General features: G+C 36.7%; 1 protein-coding gene across 1 annotated transcript; it reads left to right on the top strand.

Moving 5' to 3' along the window:
• Positions 1–13,534: 13,534 nt before the first annotated feature.
• On the top strand, positions 13,535–15,430 carry LOC107764105 (uncharacterized). Its single transcript, XM_016582629.2, has 2 exons — positions 13,535–13,816; positions 14,496–15,430. Exons 1-2 carry the CDS (start codon positions 13,663–13,665, stop codon positions 15,302–15,304), a joined length of 963 nt encoding a protein of 320 aa, XP_016438115.1. The 5' UTR covers positions 13,535–13,662; the 3' UTR covers positions 15,305–15,430.
• The last annotated feature ends 251 nt before the right edge of the window (positions 15,431–15,681 follow it).

Here is a 15,681-nt window from a genome sequence, read left to right as displayed (position 1 = left end):
GATGAAAAATGAGGTTGCCCTTCGATAAAACTAGCCAATAGATGTAAGTCTTGGGTCTTGACAATATACATTAGGGGAAAAAATAGATAAATAGTTATAAAGGAGTAAATCCGTTCTTTACTGATAAGAAGGAAAACAAATGTTAAAAGACCTGCTATATCAATATATAATTCTACCAATTAACGTACTAACCAAAAAGAATTTAATTTAGTTATTTAGAAATCCAAAAAGTTAGACATGATTGGATGTTTTTTGTTGATAGACATGCGTATTAATGACCTAGCTTTTAGATATTGATTTAACACCCACCGTTGGAGATGTCTTGTTTGATTGATAAAATTTTGATGTTAATGCTACGCTATTTTGATTAATTTAATTAACGTCGAATTAAATTTTAAAAATTCGATCTTTCTATTTATAGATGAGAAAGAGAAGTGTTCAGTTTCGTGGGGTATAGATTAATCAGTCAGTTAAGAAATCATTTTTTAAATAATTGATTGATTAAAAAGCTTTCAACTTTATGATTGACTTTCCATCTGCATGGATGGGAAGACATGTAGAAGTACAATTTTTTGCACATTTGGGTGGGTGAGTTAGTAAAATTATGTGTCTTTCCTCAACTGCTAGTCTTTCTTAAACCGCAAAATGATTGAACAATTTCTCTAACAATGTAATTCCAAGAGTTTTATTATAGAAGAAATGAATTCTGAACTTTAGAATAACAAACACATTTTTATGCATATATTAGAAATATTGATACACCTTACGCGGAGTTTTCGTTCATAAGTCAAATCTTGTGCATACTACGTTATTTCATTCATTCAATTTATAACATATACTAGTATATAAATTAGTACAATACACCTTTTGAAAAGAAAAAAGATAGTACCGCACAAAGACTAGTAGACAGCGTCATACTGCGGTCACGCTCAAGCTGCAAACTCATAACTAAAATACTAGGGTCCAGGGACCGGGAAATGATATAATAGCCTGTTTGGTCAAGCTTCTCAGAAGTAGAAAAAAATAGTTTCTTCGCAAAAGCACAAGCAAAAGCAGTTTTGACTTTTCTTCTTACCAAAAATATCCTTAACAAAATATAGTATATACCAAAATAACCGTTAAACCTAATAATTAGGATATTAATGTATAAATATTTATTTATTATTTTTAGGATAGCTTTCTAATATATAATGATTTTAGGGGTGAATATTTTTATATTTATTGAATGATTTTTAATCTATTTAACTTATATTAAAAGAATTAAGTACTTTTAAATTTTATTTTCATATTTTACTTAAATAAAATGAAAAGATTTAATTATTCCATGTAATAACAAATTTTTAAGATTATTTATTTACTTATAATATTAACTATTAAGTAAATCTATTCATGTCCTAATTCGTAATTTGATACTTAAAAGCACTTCCTGAAAAACTCGGCCAAACACTAATTATTGCTCAAAAGTGCTTTTCAGAGTGATTAACCAAACACAAATTGCTTTTATTCAAAAGTACTTTTTTCAAAAGCACTTTTGAAAAAAGTATTTCTCAAAATAAGCTGATTTCTCCAGTTTGACCAAACATGCTATAAGTCGGATTTTCTCATTTCAAGTCTTATTAAGGATTTTTTGGGGGAGAGTAGATTTATCCCTCTTCGGTTGTGTAATAAGAATTTCTAAAGAGCATGGACCACTCACGTCTATTGTCTTAAGGTTTTGGATAGAGTAGACCAGAACATTATAAATACTTTATCCTCCTTGCTTGTTGTGGCGGAACTAGAAATTTTACAAATGATGTTCAAAAATTTAAAATATGTTTCTAAAAAGAGATTTTTAACCAATATACAAAATATTATTTTCTATATATATACTCCGTAAAAATTTTCTGATAAAGGGTTCAAGAGAGATTCACGCTTAGTACGTAAGTTTTGTCTCTTGCATCTCCAATTAATTGGGCTTGGTGCTTTAAGTTTTAAAAGCCACGAAAATGCTTATACAATCAATGAGGTTTTTTTTTTTTGCATTTTTGTTTCGTATAACATGCAGCGGATACATCTTACAAGTGTCACACATGACACCGCTTCTTCAGAATTTTTATTAAACATGTATATATAGATAGTATACAAAATAAAACTATTGGGTAAAAATATAAAAAAACGACATCATTTTTTATTATAGTGATTTATTTATTTTTAAAATTTTTTGACACCACTTACCAAAATTCATGCATACCCACCTGATAACATGGATAAAAAGCAGTAAAAATACAAGTATAAATGGGTCAATCAAAGTTCTAAGTGTTAATTCCCATTTCCCAATATATAATACTTGTAAGTTGTAACCTAGTTATCCTCTTGATTGGGGTTTCCTCTCTAATTAACTTGATATTGATACATATACTATATATTATCTTGTCCTGGAATATGTTAAAACAGTTAAACTAGCTAGTGTACGAGTAACATGACTACATTGCTAGGGTTTTCTTTGACTTTATCTGGTTCCTTTTTTCTTTTCATTCTTATCATAATGTATTTAGAATTAAAAATAGCTGCTTCTCTGTATTGTTTCGTGTTGCGACCAAACACACTCACGCAAGTATACGCGGTCGTCAAGTAATAAAGTGACTAAAAGTCGGATGTCGAACCCACGAGGACTTATGATTAACTATTAACTAAATTAGACTATCCCAATTATCTAAACAAGAATTAAATCTAAAAATATTTTATTCTAAACTAATTAAATAAGAAAAATATAAATAATAAACTTTGAACAGAGAAAGAGCAGATTTTAATGATATCAATGTAATGAAAACGATCTAGGGTTATGGGCTATCTAACAATCCTATTGTATTCTTCAATTGAATTGACCGACTAATTTATCTAGCTTATTGGTTGACAGGGTTAATATTGCTCATAAGAATCTGTCGAGTTCTTACTCGCCTATTCAAGCTAACCTAACGCCTATATGTCTATGGAGTTAGAATCAACAAGAACGCATTTATAATTCCTGTAAATCAACCAAGCAAGGCAATTAGGTATATGTCTATCCTAACTACGAATCCGTTCCCCGATGCCCGAGTTCAAGAACTTGCCCTACTCAATCCTGTATGCAATATAGAATTTCCACTTTCGAGTTCAATTCTAGATTCGTAGATAATATTCAATTGGTGATCAAGCAATTAAATAATTAAGTGCAAGATTGAATAAATAAACTAATATGATAAATCAAGAAGTCAAAATCAATATCCGAATAACAATAGTCATGAAAGAACCACAACCCTAGAACGTGAAGTTTAGCTCCACATAGACATGGTAGCCAAACAACAAATCATATAAAGAAACATAAAAATTACTAAGTTTGGTGGGAGAAAGATGAAACTTGATGAATTCCGGCCTCCACAGCTTTGTCGTGGCTTTTTCCCTCTTCCCAATATGTTAGATGACCTAAAAGAGGCGTTTTTGGCTTATATATTGCGTACCAAAGTCGTGGGCCAAAGTTCTCCTATTTCTAATCCAAATCAGCTTCAGGGATTGATGTTAAGGTGGATGCGACGCATCCACCTTGTCCTCCATTTCAATTTTTTTCTGCGAAGGTGGATGCGACGCATCCACCTTGTCCTCTATTTCTCAGCTTTGCACGCGATGGTGGACGCGACGCATCCAGCCTTCTCTTCTACTTCCCAGTTTCGCACGCGATGGCGGACGCTATGGTTCAACTTCACTGCTAAGGTTGCATGCAGGATGATGTTTTCCTAGGTTGGATGCGACGCATCCAACCCTTCTTCCTCTGGCTAAACCACCTTTTCTTCATATTTTGCACTCCGAACACCTTAAATCGTCACACATAACTTAATTAGTCATCAAACCAATAATTACACCATGTTGGGTGTTTTAAAGATTAAATAACATCAAAAAGTGGTTAAAACATGGGCAAAGTAACATCAACACATATCGAAATATGCCAAACATCACTACCCCACACTTAAACCTTTGTTCGTCCTCGAACAAACCATCACTATAGTAAACAAAATAAAATTAAGCTCTTATCATTCAAAGCACACTGCACCTCTGACCGTGGTTATTTGCAACCATTAGGCTCTAGGCTATGCATCACATACCCTTCGCTTTACTTAAGCCATTCTTTAAACATATTCGAACAAAGACAACATGCTCACAACAATCCTAACCTCAAAAACCGACTCAATGTCACTATGCACTCATGGCTTGAACAACCAACATCATAGAGAAGTCTAATAACGTTACCTATCCCTCGTGAAACCATGTGCCCTCACAACAAAAGCAGAGAGAGTAGAATCAATCCACACATTCGAATCTCATGCTCACAAAGAAAATCGCTCACTCTCACAAAAGAAGTCACATGCATGTAGTTGGTACCATAGGCTTGCCCTTAATGTAAATCTCTACTAATGTAAGCTCGCTCGATCTAAAATCAATTAGGACTTTTTCATGGTTGTAATGTGGGCTAAGGGACGGGTAGGATATATTTTAGGAATAGTGACTCAACCTCCTAAGCACTTTAACACATCATCAAATAACTTAAGCGCAAATTCTTCAACACCACTTCAATTCCACAAATAATATCACCCCAACAATATTTCCTCTTTCTTTAAGCACTACTTTAATTCATACCCACTAGCAAGAATAAGACAACAATTTATTCCGCTATATTTGTCTTTCTTTTTTTTTTTTCTCTTTCAATTTTCGCTAGTGGTGTATTATTTTACAAAATAAGTGCACCCTTCTTTCTTTCATTGGTTCCACTCAAAAGTCACCCCACACTTAGTCCCTTCTTACTTCTTTTAGCGCTCATCTAACAATTAAAGTGCTTTAAGAGGTAAAAGGATCAAAACAATGTCAATTAAGAATAAAAAGGGTATAGGCTTGTAATGTGGGTACCAAATAAAAGGTCTACAGGCTCAAAAGGGTTAACTAGGGATAGATTCTATTTGTGATAAGCAATAAGCTCAAAAAGATCAAAGAAAGCCTAAAATCATTTTTCAAACCGAGCATCACCTAAAATTTCGCTTCAACTCACATACCGGGCAAGTTCTAGACACAAGTACAATACATGGACAATACAAAAACCTTACCACACATGGCACATGACTCATTAAGGACGGTTACATTCCGACTCTCAAACAATGCAAGTATTCACGGAGCAACGAGATATTAAGCATTAAGCGCAAAGTGAACACAAGTCAAGAAAATGAGAAATAGGCGCCACAAAACATGCTATCCATTTTAACAAGGCATCATCAATAATTTCAGAGTGAGAAGGGAAGATATTACATATGTAAAAGCTTAAATATGCCAGTATCAACCAAGTCAAGGTCACCTAGGTTCATCATTCTTCCTCCTTTTATTCCCTACATTCCTACTCTACTCTAAAAAGAAAACAAAATTACCCGGTTCAAACTACATCCCATGGAAAAGAACCGAGGCACAAAGAAAAACCACAGGGGATTATTACTATCTACAAAGATACTATATATATATATATATATATATATATATATATATATATATATTTGGTGAGGGGGACGCGACGCATCCGCCTCATTTTCTGGGGAACTTTTTAGTTTTATTATTTTTATTTTTATTTTTTTTGAATAAGATCTATGTCCTACGAAAAGAAAGAAAAAAAAATTTAAAAATAAAATAAAAATAAACTAACTAACTTGGGTGGCCTCCCAAGAAGCGCCTGATTTAACGTCGCGGCACGACGCAACATGTTCTTCATGCCTCCACTAAATCCATTGTGGTCTTGTGACGTGCAATGTCACCACCCCAATAGTGTTTTACTCTTTGGCCATTTACCAAGAATGTCGTATTGGACCCCTTATCACACAATTCTATCGCACCATGAGGTTTCACACTAACCACTTCAAACGGACCCGACCATCGAGATTTAAGCTTTCCTGGAAAAAGCTTTAGCCTTGAATTAAACAGTAGAATTTCTTGACCTGGTTCAAACTCACGATGTTGGATATGCTTATCATGCCATCTTTTGGTCTTCTCTTTATACAATTTGGCATTTTCATACGCATGCAATCGAAACTCATCAAGCTCGTTGAGTTGTAGCAATCTCTTCTCACCGGCCAAGTCCATCTCCATATTTAGCTTTTTAATCGCCCAATATGCTTTGTGTTCAAGCTCGACGGGCAGATGGCAGGCCTTCCCATAAACCAACCTGTACGGAGAAGTGCCTATTGGGGTCTTGTACGCAGTGCGATATGCCCATAATGCGTCATCCAGCTTCCCGGCCCAGTCCTTTCTATTCATACTTACTGTCTTTTCCAAAATCTGCTTGACCTCTCTGTTGGAAACTATCTACTTGACCACTCGTTTGGGGATGATAGGCAGTGGAAACTTTGTGCTTGACTCCGTATTTTGCAAGAATATTATTCAGCAGTTTGTTACAAAAGTGAGTTCCCCCGTCGCTTATCAACACTCTTGGGGTCCCAAAACGTGTGAAGATGTGCTTCTTTACAAAGCCTACCACAACCTTTGCGTCGTTAGTAGGAAGAGCTATGGCCTCTACCCACTTAGAAACATAGTCGACCGCCACCAAGATGTATCTGTGTCCGTTAGAATATGGGAATGGTCCCATAAAATCAATCCCCCAAACATCAAAAAGTTCTACCGCCAGTATATTTTGCAAGGGCATCTCGTGCTTCCTCGTGATAGTTCCAGTTCTTTGGCATCTATCACAATTTTTAACGAAGGCATGTGCATCCTTAAACAATTTTGGCCAATAAAAACCTGATTGTAGCACTTTTTGGGCGGTTCTATCCCCGCCGTGATGACCTCCATATGGTGACGCATGGCAGTCATGTAGTATAGCCTTCATCTCTTCCTCAGGAACACACCTTCTCACCAACTGATCTGCACACTGCCTATATAGGAATGGCTCATCCCACACGTAGAACCTTACATCATGTAAGAATCTTCTTCTATTGTCAGCTGTCCATTCTAGTGGCGTTACCCCACTTGCGATAAAATTCACATAATCTGCATACCATGGGGCTTCACCTGAGGTGATTGCTAATATTTGCTCATCCGGAAATGTTTCTTTAATTGACCCTCCTTCAGCTACATGGTTCCGGCTCTCTAATCTGGACAAATGATCGGCCACTTGATTTTCTGTCCCTTTTCGATCTCGGATCTCTAAGTCAAATTCTTGCAAGAGGAGGACCCAACGAATCAGCCTCGGCTTGGCGTCTTTCTTTTCAAATAGGTATCTGATAGCTGAATGATCTGTGTAGACGATGACTTTGGTTCCCACTAGATAGGATCTGAACTTGTCAAACGCCCACACCACTGCAAGCAACTCCTTTTCAGTCACTGTATAATTTATCTGAGCTGGATTCATAGTTTTGCTTGCATAATAAATGGAGTGAAAGATTTTATCCCTCCTTTGCCCCAACACCGCTCCAATTGCTATGTCACTTGCATCGCACATCAACTCAAATGGTTGTGCCCAATCGGGGCCAATGATAATTGGTGCAGTCACCAATCTTCCCTTCAGCTCCTCAAATGCTTTCAGACATGCATTATCAAACTTGAAGGTAACGTCTTTCTCTAGAAGCCTGCACAAAGGGGAAGAAATTTTCGAAAAATCTTTAATGAAACGACGATAAAAACCTGCATGACCCAAGAAACTGCGAATGCCTTTGATGGATGTCGGCGGGGGCAATTTTTCGATCGTCTCCACCTTTGCTTTATCCACCTGTAGACCATCTTTTGAAACCTTGTGCCCCAAAACTATACCTTCACGTACCATGAAATGGCACTTTTCCCAGTTTAGCACCAAGTTCGTCTCTTCACACCTAGCTAGCACTTTATCAAGGTTCATCAAACAACTATCAAAAGAACATCCAAACACAGAAAAATCGTCCATGAATACTTCTACATATCTTTCAACCATGTCAGTGAAAATAGCCATCATACACCTTTGAAAAGTCGCAGGTGCATTACAAAGACCGAAGGGCATTCTCTTGAACGCATACGTGCCATAAGGACATGTAAATGTAGTTTTCTCTTGGTCTTCTGGGGCTATAGCAATCTGATTATACCCCGAATAACCGTCCAGGAAACAGTAGTATTCCTGGCCAGCTAATCTATCAAGCATTTGGTCAATAAAAGGAAGGGGAAAGTGGTCTTTCCGGGTGGCATTGTTCAGTTTTCTGTAATCTATGCAAATTCTCCATCCAGTTACAGTTCTTGTAGGAATTAAGTCATTATTTTCATTAACTACTACGGTTATCCCCCTTTCTTCGGCACACATTGAACGGGGCTTACCCATTTACTATCAGAGATTGGAAATACAATACCTGCATCAAGCCACTTAATCACTTCTTTCCTTACCACTTCTTTCATGATTGGATTTAGTCGGCGTTGGTGTTCTACACTTGGCTTGTGTCCGTCCTCCATGAGGATTTTGTGCATGCAGAAAGCTGGACTAATGCCTTTAATGTCAGACATTGTCCACCCAATTGCTCGCTTGTGCTCACGTAGCACCCTTAATAGCTTTTCTTCCTGTAATTTAGACAAGTGAGCAGAAATAATAACAGGTAAAGTGTCAGAACTTCCCAAATAAGCATATTGAAGGTGAGGGGGTAGGGGTTTAAGTTCCAAATTTGGAGCTTTTTCAATTGACGGCTTTGGTGGGGGGCCACTTGGCCTATTCAGGGGCTCAAACGGGATTATTCCTTGCATGTAACCACATGATGTATCTAGGATATGCATCATCTCCTCAACCTCATCATCCATCTCCAAGCTATCAAACATCATGATTGCTTTTTCTAAACAGTCGCCTAGATATACACTCGTGTCAAGAAGTTTCTCATCCACCTCCACCACAGATATCATAGAGAGCTCCTCATAGTGGCGGGGGAGTTGGATTGCTTTGTAGACATTGAAGACTGCCTCCTCGTTGTCCACTCTCATAATCATTTTCCCTTCTCTCACTTTAATTATTGCATCACCAGTAGCCAAGAGAGGTCGTCCCAATATGATTGGAACTTGTTCATCAGCCTCGAAGTCTAGAATAATGAAGTCAGCTGGGAAGATGAATTTTCCAATTTGCAGCAGCACATCTTCAATCACTCCTTCGGGGTAGGCTATGGACCTATCAGCTAATTGCAACATCACGGTGGTTGGTCTCGGAGCTCCCAGACCTAATTGCTTAAACAAGGATAACGGCATCAGATTTATGCTTGCACCCAAATCACACAGAGCACGTCCCACGTTAATATTACCGATTTGTACTGGAATGGTGAAGCTGCCAGGGTCCTTAAGCTTTTGGGGAAGCTTGTTTTGGACCCTTGATGTGCACTCCTCAGTAAGTGCAACCGTCTCGAACTCAGTCAATTTCCTCTTATGAGCCACTATGTCTTTTATGTACTTAGCGTACTTTGGAATTTCACGGAGCACATCCACTAATGGAATATTTAATTGAACCTGACTCAACATGGAGAGAAATTTGTTGAACATGCGATCGTCATTCCTTTTCTGCAATCTTTGGGGGAAAGGTGGTGGTGGCCTTGTAACCTCCATTCGCTCTGAACTTGCATCATCTTCCTTTGACTCTTGTGTTGCCTTAGGTGTCAACTCCCCCCAGGTATAGGTTTTTCTTTTATCTTCCTTGGCACTTCCTCTAGTTCCCTCCCGTTTCTAAGTGTAACTGCATTAATTTGAGGGTTCTTCTCTGTATCACTGGGAAGTGAGCCTGTAGGTCTAGTATTTTGGTTTGCTGCTAACTGCCCCATTTGCCTCTCAAGATTTCTGAAATCGGTCCTGAGCTGTTGATTGTCTAGTAACAACTTTTTCAGCAAGTCATTCGTACTTTCTTCCATTTGTTGGGGTGGCTTCTGAGGTTGAGTAAAATTCCCTTGAGGCCTATACTGATTCTGTTGACTTCCGCCCCATGAGAAGTTAGGATGATTCCTCCAGTTTGGGTTGTAAGTGTTCCCATATTGCGCATGTTGATTCATAGGACCTCTGTTTTGTTGCCCCACATAGTATATAGATTCAGGATTCGTGGGGCACATGTCAATCATATGACTGTCTCCGCATAGTTCGCAACAAATAGACATCTGCTGTACATGTTGCATTTGTTGTGTTGTCATTCTATTCATCTGATTTGCCAATTTTGCTATATCGGCTCTCATGGCGGAAAAGTCATCAAGCTCAATCAAACCGGCGGCCTTCTGTTTAATTCCCCTTCGTGAATCCCCCTCTCCTTGCCAATTATGGTCATTAGCAGTGAAATTATTTAGCAAGAGTTGTATTTCACTATACGGTCTTGCCATGCAACTACCCCCACAAGCTGAGTCAAGATTCATCTTTGATGCTTCATCTAACCCATCAACAAAAGTGTGACCCAATACCTCATCAGTTTGACAATGATGCGGGCAGTCTCTGAGTAGTTTCTTGTATCTTTCCCAAGCTTGACGAAGTGTCTCGCCATCCCGTTGTTGGAACCCAAGAATTTGGCTCCTCAACGACTTTGTCTTCTTAGTTGGGAAAAACTTGATCAGGAATTTCCTTGCTAGATCATCCCAAGTGTGGATAGAGTTCGCGGGCTCCTTTTGCAACCATTCTTTAGCTTCCCCCAACAGTGAAAAAGGGAATAGTGTCAGCCTGACATAGTCCTTGGAGACGTTCGGATAATTGTAAGTGTCCGTGATTTCCAAGAAGTTCTGAATATGCCTCTGCGGGTCCTCATGAGATAGACCCACATATTGTCCTGTGGACTGAATCAGCTGTACCATGTACTGTTTGAGTTCAAAATGCCCAGTGATATCAGGCTTCACAATAGCCTGAGTCATATTCGCAAGATTGGGCCTTGCGGCTTCAATTACCGGACGCTCTTCATTGCCTGCCATATCTATTGGCTGTGGTTGGACTGCGATGTCCAAATCTCTTTCTATTCTCGTTCTAGCTTCGTGTTCCCTTCTCACTCTATGTAGTGTTCGTTCGATTTCTGGATCAAGAGGAATGAGGTTGTTTGCACTTCTACTCCTCTGCATTCGAGAGAAGACCCTGCGTTGACACAAACCAGGCAAACTGAAAATTAAAACTTGAAAACAAATATCTAATAAAAGCTTAACTTAGTCACGTAGCTAATTTCTAAGTCCCCGGCAACGGCGCCAAAAACTTGTTGCGACCAAACACACTCACGCAAGTATACGCGGTCGTCGAGTAATAAAGTGACTAAAAGTCGGATGTCGAACCCACGAGGACTTATGATTAACTATTAACTAAATTAGACTATCCCAATTATCTAAACACGAATTAAATCTAAAAATATTTTATTCTAAACTAATTAAATAAGAAAAATATAAATAATAAACTTTGAACAGAGAAAGAGCAGATTTTAATGATATCAATGTAATGAAAACGATCTAGGGTTATGGGCTATCTAACAATCCTATTGTATTCTTCAATTGAATTGACCGACTAATTTATCTAGCTTATTGGTTGACAGGGTTAATATTGCTCATAAGAATCTGTCGAGTTCTTACTCGCCTATTCAAGCTAACCTAACGCCTATATGTCTATGGAGTTAGAATCAACAAGAACGCATTTATAATTCCTGTAAATCAACCAAGCAAGGCAATTAGGTATATGTCTATCCTAACCACGAATCCGTTCCCCGATGCCCGAGTTCAAGAACTTGCCCTACTCAATCCTGTATGCAATATAGAATTCCCACTTTCGAGTTCAATTCTAGATTCGTAGATAATATTCAATTGGTGATCAAGCAATTAAATAATTAAGTGCAAGATTGAATAAATAAACTAATATGATAAATCAAGTAGTCAAAATCAATATCCGAATAACAATAGTCATGAAAGAACCACAACCCTAGAACGTGAAGTTTAGCTCCACATAGACATGGTAGCCAAACAACAAATCATATAAAGAAACATAAAAATTACTAAGTTTGGTGGGAGAAAGAAGAAACTTGATGAATTCCGGCCTCCACAGCTTTGTCGTGGCTTTTTCCCTCTTCCCAATATGTTAGATGACCTAAAAGAGGCGTTTTTGGCTTATATATTGCGTACCAAAGTCGTGGGCCAAAGCTCTCCTATTCCTAGTCCAATTCGGCTTCAGGGATTGATGCTAAGGTGGATGCGACGCATCCACCTTGTCCTCCATTTCAATTTTTTTTCTGCGAAGGTGGATGCGACGCATCCACCTTGTCCTCTATTTCTCAGCTTTGCACGCGATGGTGGACGCGACGCATCCAGCCTTCTCTTCTACTTCCCAGTTTCGCACGCGATGGCGGATGCTATGGTCCAACTTCACTGCTAAGGTTGCATGCAGGATGATGTTTTCCTAGGTTGGATGCGACGCATCCAACCCTTCTTCCTCTGGCTAAACCACCTTTTCTTCATATTTTGCACTCCGAACACCTTAAATCGTCACACATAACTTAATTAGTCATCAAACCAATAATTACACCATGTTGGGTGTTTTAAAGATTAAATAACATCAAAAAGTGGTTAAAACATGGGCAAAGTAACATCAACACATATCGAAATATGCCAAACATCATTTCGCTCCGTATATTGTTATAGTTTTATCACCAATATTCATTTATTAAGTTAAATAGCCCATTACTAAGGCCAATCTGTTATATCACATGGATCTAATAAAACAAACCAAACAAGCTAAAAGATTGAAAAATCTAGGTGGAGCAAAAGCCTAAATATACCTAACTAAATCTTTATTAACGGAATAATTGAAATTCTTAACGGTAGTCATTTCCATTTTCCACTTTGCAAGGAGTTAAGTCCTTTACCTTTAACGCAAATGAAATGAATTAAAATACTTCCTTCCCACCCCTCAACAACCTCCATTCGACCCCTCAACTTTCCCCCTTTTTCCTTATTTTTTTTCTTTTCCTATTTTGCTTGTGTACAAACTAATAAAATAGCAAAACATTTAATGCAAAACTTCATTTGCAAACAAGAATAACATACTTACTTCTTTTGTAGTTGAAAAGAATTTAATATTCCACATTAATCGATAACTAATTAAATAAATTTCCAAAAATGCATCTAACATACAGGATCAAACATGATATCAGCTCATAAATGAGTTATAACATCTGAATCTTCATCCCCAAGCTTTCTTAGAGGAGTTTCTCTCAATCTGTCTCTGTTTTACTTTTTATTCTTTTTTTCATGATTTTTTTTTTGTTGGAAATATTCAATTATAACTTATAAAATAATTAGAATGAGCCGGTCATCAAAGTTATAGTTCTACATAATATTCAGAGTCACCTCCTTGACGAGATAAAAAAAAATGGAAAGCTATGAATATGAATTAAAACGTGTGAGAATTTTGAAATAAGATGATGAAGGTCCAATAAAAAAAAAGGAAGTTTTTTTCAACAGGTACACAAAAGGTTTTCTCTCCTCTCACTGCCCAATATGTCGTGTAAAACCAACAAAAGTGACTGCCCATCAGTCATCTATATATCTCTAAACCAACCCACTTTCTTTTAACTCTTCTTGAAACTAACTATATATATAACAAAACTTCACTTTATTCCATTAATTTCTTTGATCAAGAATAATATACACCATACTACATACAACATATTACTAGCTACAACTTCCGGCGGCTCACATGGCAGAAGGTGGTGGTTCCGGTGATGATACAAGAAGTAGTTGTCCACGTGGCCACTGGCGGCCGGCCGAAGATGAAAGGCTCCGGCAGCTTGTAGAACAGTATGGTCCTCAAAACTGGAACTCTATTGCTGAAAAACTTCAAGGAAGATCAGGTATATATCTATCTATAATTTATCTACTTGTTTTTGGATTATAATCTTATAAAAGAGATTAAAGAACGTATCGAGAACAAGCCCGAAATAAAAAGGCTTACTTTTTTTTTCCCACTTGAATGACTATTAAAATAATTTAGATTTTAATCTAAATTTGATATCATAGCCTAAGAAAAACGAATCGGAAAAGGAGATGTTCTGATTTTCGTGGTGCTACTGTTTAAAGATTAGGGTTAGTTATCTGTTGAATAAAGTCAAGCATAATTTGAACTTTCATTTCACCCCCTTTTCTTTCTTTTCTTGGAAAAAAAAAACATTTGGATCAAATACTTCTCAAGTCTTTTAAATGCTAAAGATTTTCATTTATTACGGTTGCTATTATTTTGCTCTTCGTTATTTTGTTTAAAGTTGTCTTATGAACTTCACAAACAATTTTGTTAGCTACAGTTTTTAATTTGTCTTATTCTAAACTTGGCTAAAATGGAAAAGTTTTAGCACCATACATAAATGAAGTCTATAACAGTTACCGTTCATAGTAGCTTCTCAACTGTTTAATTAAGATCATATTAAGTGTAAAGATATTGCTTTAGAAGTTAAGTACACCTATGTTTCTTTTTTTTTTTTTTGGAAATCAATTAAAAAAATTTAATTCCTTTTTTTTTTCCTTCGGAATTTGTAGGAAAGAGTTGTAGATTGAGATGGTTCAACCAACTAGATCCAAGAATTAATAGAAGGCCATTTACTGAAGAAGAAGAAGAAAGACTTGTTGCAGCTCATAGAATACATGGAAACAAATGGGCATTAATTTCAAGATTATTTCCAGGTAGAACTGACAATGCTGTGAAAAATCATTGGCATGTCCTAATGGCAAGAAAGCAAAGGGAACAATCCAAGAATATTTGTGGCAAACGAAGCTACAAATTACAACATGATAATTTTCTAAGTGATTCTAAATCACCCTCCTATGGTTTTCGAAGACGGAACAACGACAACAACAATAATAATCCAAAAACACAATTAGAAGGTAATTATGGCTCCAAAATCAGCTTCTTTGAATTTCAAAACCCAAACAAAGATAGGGTTTTCTCATTATCAACATATTCACCTGAATTGTTTGGAAGAAATGGGAGCCATTTGTTTAGAGAAAGCTCAAACTTTTCAGATAAAAAACCTTTATGTCAAAATAATTTAAGCTTTTCATTATGTGGAGGATATGAAGGCACTGCTGCATTAGGGGTTCCCAATAACTACAAAAGGAGTAATATTCAAAATCCTTTTAGTTATTCAGTTCCTGCTGATCATAGAATTAATGTATCTGATGGCATGACTGAGGGAGTAGTGAATATTAGAGATAGTACGTTTTCCTTAAAAAAAATGCTAAGGGCAAACATTGAACAACAACGACGACAACAACAATATGGAGAAGAAGCAAGGGAAAAGGAAGATATTCCCTTCATAGATTTTCTTGGTGTGGGGATTTCTTCTTGATCTTTTTTATTTCCAATTTTTTGTTTGTTTAATATTTAACTTTCTTTTTGATTTTTTCATCTTTAACTAAAATGTATGTATGGTATTTGCTTCCTAGTTAATTTCTTTTTCCATGTTATTTAATAATCACCTGTAGTTGTTCTAGTGATAGCTTAGTTAGCTAGCTAGCTGTTTCTTTAACCTCTAAGGTAAAAACTCTTAGGTTTTACCTAATCATCCTTATTCTTAGGGAGATGGATTTTGGAACACTTGTAGAATAATATATGTAAAAAACATTGATATGAATCAATTAATTATTACATGGACTCAAGTTTATGTTACGTCTATTTTATATTTAATTTCTTTTTTTTTTTCAAATGGGAGCTGTACTGATAATT

Source organism: Nicotiana tabacum, chromosome 12 (assembly GCF_000715075.1).
Source record: "Nicotiana tabacum cultivar K326 chromosome 12, ASM71507v2, whole genome shotgun sequence".
Lineage (NCBI taxonomy): Eukaryota > Viridiplantae > Streptophyta > Magnoliopsida > Solanales > Solanaceae > Nicotiana > Nicotiana tabacum.
Note: the sequence above shows the minus strand (reverse complement) of the source record. Positions and strands in the feature narration are given on the sequence as shown.

Excerpts from the sequence above, each read along its gene's own strand:
- LOC107764105 (XM_016582629.2), top strand. The coding sequence starts at position 13,663 with ATGGCAGAAGGTGGTGGTTCCGGTGATGATACAAGAAGTAGTTGTCCA. Across the intron at positions 13,817-14,495 it reads AAAACTTCAAGGAAGATCAG|GAAAGAGTTGTAGATTGAGA; the intron begins GTATATATCTAT and ends CGGAATTTGTAG.